At 38.9% G+C, this 12,391-nt stretch overlaps 1 protein-coding gene across 2 annotated transcripts in view; it reads left to right on the plus strand.

Annotated features, from left to right (window-relative positions):
- Positions 1 to 2,176: 2,176 nt before the first annotated feature.
- Positions 2,177 to 12,391, plus strand: part of LOC121880367 (peroxidase-like) — an 85,057-nt gene continuing 74,842 nt past the window's right edge. For both annotated transcript variants that reach the window (XM_042387522.1, XM_042387523.1), the window contains exon 1: positions 2,177 to 2,349. In XM_042387522.1, the coding sequence (XP_042243456.1) occupies positions 2,336 to 2,349 (14 nt within the window). In that variant the 5' untranslated portion in view covers positions 2,177 to 2,335. The remainder of the gene's footprint in view (positions 2,350 to 12,391) is intronic.

A 12,391-nucleotide genomic window follows, 5' to 3' on the forward strand; every position in this document is an offset into this window, starting at 1 on the left:
AGATAGTGAGAGGCCGATGGAGGTCATGAGAGGCCGCGGGGAGGTCAAAATACCGATGTGGGAAGCGGAGGATGAGATGTAGAAAAAAAAATCTCCGTTCGCTTTATGTGGTGTTGTGACGTAAGGTGTGAGCGTTCTCGTAAACCGCCGGATTCAATAATACTAAGTCATGAATATATGTGACGTCATACCCGGACATTAAGAGTTACAGATTATGAACCACACACACACACACACACACACACATGCACACACACAGTGATATATTGGAGTAACAGATGTGACAGTAACCAGGATGTATTACAGCCTGAAGGTTAGGTTAGGTTTGGTTAGGTTAGGTTTGGTTAGGTTATGTTAGGTTAGGTATCTTATTATTTCAGATTATTATTTTTCTTGTGAGTAAAAAAAAATAATTAAGATGCCAATAAATTTTCCCTAGAGTTTATATTTTATTGATTTGTTTATTTAATAGTTAGTTGTTCCTTCCTTCCTTCCTTCCTTCCTTCCTTCCTTCCTTCCTTCCTTCCTTTCTTCCTTCTTACTCATTCTTTTCCTTCAACTTTTTTCCTCATTCATTGTGAAGGTATTGTTGGTCCTTTGTTTCATTTTCCTTTTCTTTATCTTATCTCCTTCTCTCTCTCTCTCTCTCTCTCTACTTGTATTCATATTATTATTAATGCCAATTATTCTTATTTTTTTCTTATCTTTTATCTCTTTATCTTTCTCTGTCTCACGGCTTCTTCTTATTCCTTCTGTCTGTCTCACTTCCTCTTTCAATTTTTCTCTCTCTCCTTTACTCTCTATCTCTATTACTCTGTCTGCCTGCCTTTCTCTCTCTCTTCTTTGTCTGCTTCTCTGTCTCCCTGTTTCTCTCTCTCTCTTTCTTGCTGTCTGTCTGCCTGTCTGTCTATCTGTCTATCTATCAGTATACCTGTCTGTCTCTCTCGCTCTCTCTCTGGTTCATGGGAAGCGTAAGGGTTGTATGAGTCGACTGTTTCCTTCATTTACTTAACGGTACACCTGTCTCGCCTGTCATGAGAGAGAGAGAGAGAGAGAGAGAGAGAGAGAGAGAGAGAGAGAGAGAGAGAGACAGTGTGTGTATGACTGGCTTTTTTCTTATCGTACCTACAGATAAAGTTGATTTGATAATAATAGTAAATGGATAAGTTGTAAGCATAGAAGAAACACTAAGAGAAATGAGATACTGATTTAATGAGACCTTTTTTTTTAAAATCAATATTAAGGAAAAAGATTTAATAGGGTGAAAGTTAAATAAGGAATTATATTAGGAGTTGGTAAAATGAGGGAGTGTTATAGTGAACACACACATACACACACACACACACACACATCATAAAAATGTTAACTAAATTTTCCCTTTATAAATATATTCTCTTATGTAAACTAGTCTCCGTTTAAGCGGATCATATTGTGTATGACGTAAAATTCGTGGTAATTAAATAAACTGTAATTAAACACTTATAATGAAAGTATAAATATTCCCTAGAAAATATATATTTTAACTTGAAAATATGAGATAAAGAGAAAAGAAACGCCGTAAATCCAGCCGCCGCTCACATAGTAGCCACGACGGGTCTAAAAATAAGATAATTTGAAGAAAGGAACCGTCCACACAAGGTTGAGTTCGACGACGCGATCCCATTTCCTCGCTAACCAATTCTGGCCATTTTCCCGCTAAAAACAGCAACAGTATGAGATCCGGGGAGTGTGTACGGTAAGCTATTATTACCTCTCGGGGAGAGAGATTTACGGGCGGAAATCGGTGGCGTGCGTTGGCTGAGATATCGCGCCTTTACCACGCCAGCCTAAGAGTGAAAGTCGTGAGCCTGTCGAGGTCACAGGAAAGAATCCGATTTTCCCGTTAAATTCTCGCTTTTTTTGTCGTCATAATACTATGATCTGTCAGCCCTGTTATTTTTTATTTAATATTTGTATTTTTAAAACAGGAAACCCAATGCATTTGACCAAAATGGGGTGATTAAGGGCCTGGTTGCGCGTAATGACCATTGAAGGTTGACTGGGCAAGTTTCCTCCTTGTGTGGGCGTGTCTCCTTCAGTCTTTGGCCCCTCCCTGGCACAGTGACGTCACTCGCGCATGCGCGGGTGGCACATGGAAGAAACTGATGTCTGGGCACGCGCAACAGTGTCAGTCGCGTCTCAGTCTTTGTACTGTTCGGTGCCTGTGGTATTGTGAGTGTCCACGCCCCGTATCTAACGCGGGCGCTCGACCTGGACTTTTTCCCTCTCCCGACTCCTACCTGCGGAAGGTGCCGCTTTGATTTTGATTCTCAAATAATCTCCCTTGTGCTTCGCCATGACTTTACTAAGGTAAGGGAATGGACTTCAATTGGAATCATAATGCATATTCTTATCTTAATTTATCAACACTATGTATATACAACGATGAATGACAGTCGCCTACAAACACGTAAGAAAGTTAAGACAGAAAGATTTTGAAACACATTCACAAAACCTCGAACCATCCTCAGCTGTCTGACGAAAAGATAGATTTACTGTAAGGCATCACGCAACTCTGCTTTTTTACTCAGTGGGAATCATTGATGTGGGTGTTTTAGATAATTGCCAGGGGATGATGGGGGGTTGCTGTGGGTGCGACTGCTATCTTTCTTTCTTTTTTATTTACGGGGTGAAAGTGCATATCTGTTTTATTTAGGTCTTGTTGTTTGGTTCAGTAAGTCCTCATTTCTATTCTCGTCTTTTTTATGGCAGCCAGCGATTTGTCAATTCCGTGCTGTATGATGTGGTTGGGGGCTGACATGGTTGGGGGCTGACATGGTTGGGTTGACTTGCATTATTTACCGTAGGTGTTTTATGTTATTGCTGAAGGGTGGCGTTAGTAGTTGGGTCATTGCAGTGATTGATTTGGTTTATTTATTGTTTGCTATTGATTGAAGTAACGTGGGTAGTTAAGTAATTGCAGTAGTTGGGTCATTGCAGTGATTGATTTGGTTTATTTTTTTTGCTATTGATTGAAGTAACGTGGGTAGTTAAGTAATTGCAGTAGTTGGGTCATTGCAGTGATTGATTTGGTTTATTTTTTTTGCTATTGATTGAACTAACGTGGGTAGTTAAGTAATTGCAGTACTTGGATCATTGCAGTGATTGATTGGATTATTGGTGAAAGTAACGTGGGTAGTTAAGTAATTGCAGTAGTTGGGTCATTGCAGTGATTGATTTGGTTATTTCCACGACTAAGAACAACATTAGATGTATTTGAGTAATTGCTGCAATTATTGATAGAGTTATCCCCGAAATTATCATCAGTAGTTGTTTACAAATGTTAACTCTCCTCATCCTTTTATCAAATACAACGTTTAAGACAAAAAACAAAATCATCAGAAGCTCAAATCCTCAAAACAAAATACAATAATCGATCATCTCATTAAAAAATAAATAAACACAAATACTCGTTCTTATAGGCGAAAAAATAAAAACAAAGTAATCCGAATCAAAAGCCACGAACGCCTGGTCTTCCATCGAGAGGGAAAGTTATTAAGAAGGTGTCTGTGTGTTGCCAAGACTGTATCGAGGTTCTTAATATTTTGATTCCATTTCGCTTTCACTCAATCTCCGTCAATGTTATACAGTGGGTATAGTTTGTACGATAATAATACTGATTATTTAACGATTCTCATGATGTGTACTGATTATTCAACGATTCTCATGACGTATACTGATTATTCAACGATTCTCATGACGTATTCTGATTATTAAACGATTCTCATGACGCATACTGATTATTAAACGATTCTCATGATGTATACTGATTATTATTAAACGATTCTCATGACGTTTACTGATTATATTAAGCGATTCTCATGATGCGTACTGATTATTAAACGATTCTCATGACGTATATATGGTATGGAGTTCTTGTGTTATTGTTAGTGTTGACATAGGATATCTGGAATAGGTGCTGCTCTGTTATCCTGGGAAAATTGGATATCAGTTTAGCTTTGTACGGGAGACTAACATTATATTTTCTGGCCACTGTTGACAACGTGTGTGTGTGTGTGTGTGTGTGTGTGTGTGTGTGTGTGTGTGTGTGTGTGTGTGTGTGTGTGTGTGTGTAAGCTATGGTGACCTAGGTTTTATGTGTGTTTGCTTCTTTATTTATCCTCTGTCTATCTGTCTGTTTGTTAATATTTCTCACCTTTCTTTACTTCTCTCTCTTTCTCTCTCTCTCCTTCTCTTTCTGCTTTCACATTTATCTCTCCATCCCTGTCATGAAATAAGTCAATAACAGCAGTGTGTGTGTGTGTGAACTGATTCTCTCTCTAGAATTACCAAGTCATCTCAGTGAAAACTTCAATGTTTATATTAAAATTTCGTTTAATATGAAATTAGTCGTGAATTTCGAGTTTTTCTCCTCTTAGCATCTTTAGGCGTAACTACTGTAGTTTTCTCTTGTTGTACAGCCTTTGTGACTACTAGTGTATATTTAGTTTTTTCTTCTTTTTTCCTCTCATTTCCTCTCACCCATCTCCCGATATCTCTCTTTGTGTGTTTGGTTACATCTGTCTCTTATAACATATTGCGAAGTGGAACAGCTGACTGAGTGACGGAACAGCTGATTGAATAGTGGAACAGTTGATTCAGTAGATAAACAGATGATTGAATAATGGAACAACTGATTGAGAAGCGGAACAGCTAATTGAGTAATAATAGTAGTATAACATGTAACTGGGTAATTGAACAGCTGAACTAGAAGCTGAAATGAACAATGAACCAGTGGAAAAGTTGATTGACCGAACGTCTATTAGAAGAAAAATAAAGTAGTATCAAGGTAAACTTCTTCTTACTCACGTCAAAAAAAACATTCTTCATTTATTTTACTTTTTATTTGTTAAAGAGAGTGATAGTGCTTGAGTTGACAGACCCCCCCGCCCCCCGACCCCCTTGGCGATGGTCGAGTATCCGTGTCGATAACTTTACGTTGCTCGACTCCAGTAAACCATAACATGACACTGTCTTGTCCTCCTGGAGAGTTGTGGCGTAATAGATAAAAGAAAATGTGTGTATATATATATATATATCTACATGTTTATCTATTTTTATATATTTTTATATTGATATAGAATCATCAATTATCATTATCATCATCATCATCATCATCATCATCATTACCTGTCATCATTATCAATACAATAAATCACATAATAAAAAAATACTGTGATTTATGTTCTTACAATTATCATCATCATTACCATCATCATCCTCACTAGAATCAATTACATAATTATCATCACCATCAACGTCACCATCAACGTCACTATCACACTCACTATCACCCCCCATCCTAAACCAATTTCATCATTTAATACCATCAACCACAAATCACCGCCTGTTATCCTCATTAAGTTGGAGATTTTTTCGCAATAACATAAACTGGATTGTAGTTTAGTTATTAGCCTCTTAAATCAGGGTGTGTCAAACTGTAGGGTATTGTGATTGATTCTTTTAAGGTGAGTTATGTAGATAAGGTGATTGTTGAACGGATAGATGGTGATTGACGATTGTGGTAGATGGTAGAGTTGTCGTGTTGGTGATTGATGGTACAGAGGTGTTGGGGTGGTGGTTGATGGTAGAGATGATGGTGATTGGTACTTGAATTCAGTGATTTGTTTGTCAATATGATTATTATTAAAAACATAATTCTTGTGTTTGGTTATTTTGGATAGTGTTTAACGACTTAAATTATTGTGATTTGGGGATTGACGTCTAGTGATTACAGGTTGAAACTAAATAACCAATGTCTCAATCCTTTTTTTTCTAGTTCAGTTTTATTATTGTTATTGACTGACATTTGGTTGTGATTTGGTTGCCCTTGACTGTAGCCTTAACATCACAGGAAAGTGCGGTGTGTGTGTGTGTGTGTGTGTGTGTATGTGTGTGGAAAAATTGGTTGAGTTTTGTGGTTGGTGAGAGAATCGCTGTGGGCGTGTTGACCGGATGACAAGACTAAAAGTTGGATAACGCCTCTGGTTGATATTAGCCTTTACTGGTTGACTTTAGAGATCACAACACTGATTGATGGTGGTTGAATGAAAGTAGGTTGACACGTTCAAGTCGTTTATGATATTCTACTTGTTGGTGGTTGGCACATAATGGTTGTTGGTCAAGTCTCGGAGGTCAGGAGAGGGAGGCTGGTTGAGTTGCGGTCACACCCTCCCCCTCCCCCCCTCCCCCCTCACTCCCTGCGGTCACCACTCCCTTGCGGTCACCAAAGAGTATTGACGGTCAGCCATTAGCTCGGGTTTAGTAGGTGTATGGGAATTTTAGCTGTTGTGTTGTAGATATTTATTTATTTATTTTGTTTATTTTTAATATGTTGGAGAAGAGAGAGAGAGAGAGAGAGAGAGAGAGAGAGAGAGAGAGAGAGAGAGAGAGATATTAAATATATTTATTGGACGTTCTTAAGCTTTGGACACATTCGGTTGAGTAATATTTAGAACGTGGAATTCAAGGCACCGTAGCAAACTTCTCAAGAGTGTCACGGTTCTGCGCGCGCCTTCCGCATTTCACTCTTATTGGTTGCTTCAAGCCAGGCACGGCTGGTTCTATCACCTGATTGGTCGCGCCCCTGTTATTGTTTGGCCTCTGACGGTATTACCACACTACTGGCTTACATTATAAACGGTAATATTAACTCGACTTTAATAACATCTCAACGCTTATGCTGTTATATTAAAGATGAACTGTTGGAAATATGGGGGAAGTTATAAGGACAGAGAGTGAGAGAAGCTAGGTTTATTTTCATGATTGCGTGAGAGTGACTGGGCGTGTTTAGCGTAAAACTGCTAATATGCTTGACGTCTGGCCATTCTTCCTGAGTTCCACAGACCTATTTTTATCGGCTGCCTGAGACACTGACTGTACACTGACCCAACGAGGCCAACAAGCGAGTAATTTTCTTGGGATTCTTGATGGTGGTAGTGGTGAGGGAGGTGTGGTGGTGATGATGATGGTGGTGAAGGAGGTGCCGGTACAGATGATGGCAGTTGTGAAGGTAGTGGTTGTGGTAATGGTGAGGTAGGAGTTATGGTAGTGATGGGGGAAGGGTTATAGTAGTGGTGAGGGAGGGGTGATAGTAGTGGTGAGGTAAGGGTTATGGTAGTGGTGAGGGAAGGTCAGGGGTGATGGTAGTGGTGAGGGAGAAAAGATGGTAGTACAGAATTCCTTGTTTTTTGTGTTATATTTCGGGAGTTCACACAGTCACTCAGAGCACAGTATTTAGGAAAGCAACATCAATTGACTTCAGGTGTTGATTTTTTACTTCAGGTGTAATTTCAGACTTCAGGTGTAATTTCAGACTTCAGGTGTAATTTCAGAATCCAGGTGTAATTTCAGAATCCAGGTGTAATTTCTGACTTCAGGTGTAATTTCAGACTCCAGGTGTAATTTCAGACTTCAGGTGTAATTTCAGAGTTCAGGTGTAGTGACGTGAGAGATTAAACCGAGAAACCAGGTAACGAATCCATTAAGTGAATCCGAAAACTAGAGTGTGGAAACATTCGCTCTGATTGGCTAGCCGTCATTAGCAACAAATTAGGAACTCACCTCTGATTGGTCAACTCCATTCATTGTCGACTAAAACCTGATTTCTATAATGGTCGATGATACAGCATTATGTAATCACGTAAAAGGAATACGATTATCTACGGGAGGAGGAAGTAGTACGTATCATGAAGAAGATAAATACAGCTATCAAACGTAGACAAGTACTATTATTATGGTAACGTGTGAAATGAATACGCGTTATTTTGTGGTTTATGAGCACAGGACTGTCCGAATTAGTGTGTATTTGGTGGGTTATGCTAGTAATGCTGGTGGTGTGGCTGCTATTGGTGCTATTGCTACTAGTTTTGGTAATAATGATGAAGAATGATAATGCTACTCTGATTATTATTATTATTATTATTATTATTATTATTATTATTATTATTATTATTATTATTATTATTATTATTTTTTATTATTATTATTATTATTATTATTATTATTATTATTATTATTATTATTATTATTATTATTATTATTATTATTATTATTATTATTATTACATCTCACCATATTTCAGTACAAACACAATGCAAAACAGGAATCTTAATCGAAATGTGATTCACGAGTTCCGATCTCACGTCCTGAAAACCTTTGGAAAGATTTTTCTTATTTTCGATCCGTATCTGAATAATGCTACCGATTACAATGAAAATCCCCGAGAGATATAATCCTGAGAGAACAATAGGCACTCGAAGGTGGAGGGAGATTTAGTACGATCTGATTCTCTATTCACCTGGTGGGCGTGGGAGAGACACACGCTTGAGCAGAGGGTTCATGGGATCGGATCCTTTTGTCTATAAGGAATAAGGGATCTGAACTGCTTTACGTCGGCCTTGGGAGTTATTGTTGGCGTTGTGGGAACTGGAACTGAAGATTAGATGATAGATAGATAGATAGAGAGAGAGAGATCATTAATTCCACTTTGCTGAGAGAGAGAGAGAGAGAGAGAGAGAGAGAGAGAGAACACGACTCGACAAGGTCTTCATAAGAAAAAATTCCAAACTCATCTTCTTACGACCATCACCTTCTCAATGCAACGAACTGATGAAGAAAAAAAAGAAAAACAACGAGAAAAAAAATGTTACCTGACCAGAATATTTCTTCGCATCATCAAAGGGTTAAAGTTAATATATTTTTGTGCTGTTTATAATACTTTAGTTCGATTTATTACTGGATAGAGTTCTACAATATATTAGTCCACTAAAGTGATCTTATGAGTTATATGTAATAAGTGGCCTGAAATCAGACATACTTTTCTTATATATTATGACTGTGTTGGACTGTGAACTATTTCATGGGAATCAGAACTCACAAAATATCTCACACAACAAGATACAATAGTCATGAATGAGTCCAAGTCATGATTTCACTAGAGGTCATGAACTGGTGTGGCCGTGAAGCAGCAGATTACTGATTAAAAAAAATATATACTATTGGAAGGGTTTATGCCATGATGAGGGAGTGAGGGGGGAGGGGAGAGCGCTCATGAAACTTTTGATTGTTAATGTAGAATAATAATGAAATTGAATAAATATTAACTGGAAGGTCAAGAGAAGAGTTCAATTGTTCAAGAAATCGTGGAAGTGAACAAAGGTGAATCAGTTGGTATTATTAAAAAAGACAATAATTCATGAAATCGTGAACTAAAATGCCGAGGGTGTAAACAAAAGTGTACCAATATGTATAAAAAAAAATTACAATTGTTCAAGAAATCATAAACATAAATGCAGCCGTGAGAGTGAACAAAAGTGAACCAGTAGGTCAGCAAAGAGTTCATATTAGATCAAAGTTGTTCATGAGAGAATGGTGTTATGAAATTGAACAGTAACAAGATTGAACTGTCACGAAACAAAAGTTCATGTGAATAATGCAACTGTGATCGATAGAAATATAATGAAAACTAACCACGATTCACCAGCCATAAACCTGTCAGCAAAAAAAAGTAAAAAAAAAAAAACTTTGAATTCTTTATATACTGTAGGTTTAATGTGTTGAACTAGATATATGTACTAAGAGCAACAGGTTATTGACAGTGTATAAAGAAAAAAAACAGTTTCAGTGTACGGGAATTGTGCTGATATAAAGAGGATTCTGTGTTCTTTCTTATATGAGAGAGAGACAGAGAGACAGGCAGTATTTATCTACACATCGACACCAATGCACGTAAATACATGTACTATATATATACTTTATATGTAAAATACTTTCTAATCTGTGTTTTACTGTAGACGTATAAACAAGTTGTCTTCAAGTGAAATCTTTTATTGTTTGACAGCGAGATTAATATCTGCCTTTAGTTATGTAAACAGGAAAAATGACGTTACCGATAAGAAGAGAAAATTTAAGCAAACAATATTTATAACAATACAAAAAATTATAATTATTTTTAGCCGTCGATTATGTAAAAACAAAATAGAACTTTAATGTTCTTTAGTTTCTTGATAATAAAAAAAATAAAAATACTACTTTGAATTAAATAAAAATATAAATCAAAAGTTAAAACAAGAAAGATTAAAATAAAAAGTTGTCTGTCTTTCCAGTTGACTGCTTCCATAAGGGAAAGCAAAGTGGTACTGACGACAGAAACAAAAGCCAGAAAATGAAAGTCAACAGTCAGAAAAAAACTGACAGGACCAAAAAAAAAAAAACTGACACAGAGCTTCAAGAGAGTGTGATGTTATTGTGATACTGAGAGTGACTGGTGGGAGGAGTGCGTTGGCGGGAGGAGTTGATGGGAGAGTGTGTTGACGGGAGGAGTGTGTTGATGGGAGGAGTTGATGGGAGAGTGTGTTGATGGGAGGAGTGTGTTGATGGGAGGAGTTGATGGAGGCGTTAATGGAAGAGTGTGTTGATGGGAGGAGTTGATGGGAGAGTGTGTTGATGGGAGAGTGTGTTGACGGGAGGAGTGTGTTGATGGTAGGAGTTAATGGGAGAGTGTGTTGGTGGGAGGAGTGTGTTGGAGAGATAAGTGTGTTGGTGGGAAGAGTGTGTTGGCAGCAGGTATGTGTTAGCAGGAGGAGAATGTTGGCGGGAGGAGTGTGTTGGAGAGATGAGTGTGTTGGAGAGATGAGTGTGTTAGCAAGAAGAGTGTGTTGGTAAGATAAGTAGGTTGGTGGCAGTGTGTTTGCCATTATTGTGGGAACATAATAGAAACGTTTTTCGTGAGAGAGGGATTGTGAGAGGATTCAGGAAGCCTTTTTTTTGGAGGGCGTGTCTGGGAGGATGTTGGATGTTGGGATGTTGGAGTATATTGGGAGTCGTTCTGGGAGGATGTTGGATGTTGGGATGTTGGAGTATATTGGGAGTCGTTCTGGGAGGATGTTGGATGTTGAAGGATATTAAGAACATTACTGGGGAAAAGGATATATGTACAGGAACGTAGATAGACGTACAGGGACGTAGATAGACGTACAAGGCGTAGATAGGCATACAGGGACGTAGATAGGTGTAAGAACAGGGATAGGCGTACGTATTTGCGTTTACTCACAATCCTAAGCGTTTACCAGGTACACGACCCGAAGTTGACGGGAACAATTACTCAAGCTGTGACTTCCGGCGTGAGAGACCTGTATCTCTCACGCGATATGTGGGCGTGAGAGTCCATCCGTATCTCTCTCTCTCTCTCTCTCTCTCTCTCTATCTATCTATATATCTCTATCTCTCTATCTTTCTCTCCAGTGTTGTCATCTATCTCACCCAACATCTCGTTTCCTATTCCCATCCTTGTCTCATCCGCTGTCTTTCTCTCACCTTTCGTTCTCCTTGCCGTCTCTATCTCTTTTATCTCTTCATCCCCACGTCTCCTCTCGTGTCCTGTTATATCACACATCCTAATTCTTTCTCTCTCTCTGGTGACCTGCTGTGACCTCCTCTGGCAGTGCTGTAGACTTCCTGGTGGTGCCTCTGACCTGGGGTGAGAGAGAGAGAGAGAGAGAGAGAGAGAGAGAGAGAGAGAGAGAGAGAGAGAGAGACTTACCTGTCCTTGCCCTTACCGTTAGCCGAAGACGTGAGTTCCCTCCTCAGTTGTCAGGTGCCGTGAGTCGAGTACTGAGTTACCATGAGTCACGAGATAAATCATATTTTTGCCACGAGTCACTTAGTTGTCTCGAGTCACTTAGTTGTCTCGAGTCACTTAGTTGTCTCGAGTCACTTAGTTGTCTCGAGTCACTTAGTTGTCTCGAGTCTCTTTTTTGCCGTGAGTCACCTGGTTGCCATGAGCCACCTGAGTTGCCGTGAGTCACCTGGTTGCCGTGAGTCACCTGAGTTGCCATGAGTCACCTGAGTTGCCATGAGTCACCTGAGTTGCCGTGAGTTGCCATGTGTCATATTATACACCCCACCTGACAGTCTCGAGTTAGCCAAGAAGGGTGAGGTAAGATCAGCTCCTTTATTAAGTTTGATTTTCATATTTGTATTAGCGTGTGTGTGTGTGTGTCTGTGTGTGTGTGCGTGTGTGTGTGTGTCTGTGTGTGTGCGTGTGTGTGTGTGTGTGTGTATGTGGTAGTGTCAGTGGTGGTGGTGGTGTGGAAGGTGATATTGGTTTAGAGAAGGTCAGTCAGTTTCTTGTGTGGGTGATCTGCTTTCTCAAGATGCTTCACACATACACACACACACACACACACACACACACACACACACACACACACACACACACACACACACGACTCTGTTTTTTCATCACACAGATTATTAACATTATATCCACATAACCGCAAATCAAGTTTTTAATCTGATAATTATTATTTTTTTTTCAAGGATAGAATTTTTTATTACTGTGCTCATGTAA

The sequence above is a fragment of the Homarus americanus genome, unplaced genomic scaffold, assembly GCF_018991925.1.
Source record: "Homarus americanus isolate GMGI-L3 unplaced genomic scaffold, GMGI_Hamer_2.0 scaffold42527, whole genome shotgun sequence".
In the NCBI taxonomy this organism is placed as follows: Eukaryota; Metazoa; Arthropoda; class Malacostraca; order Decapoda; family Nephropidae; genus Homarus; species Homarus americanus.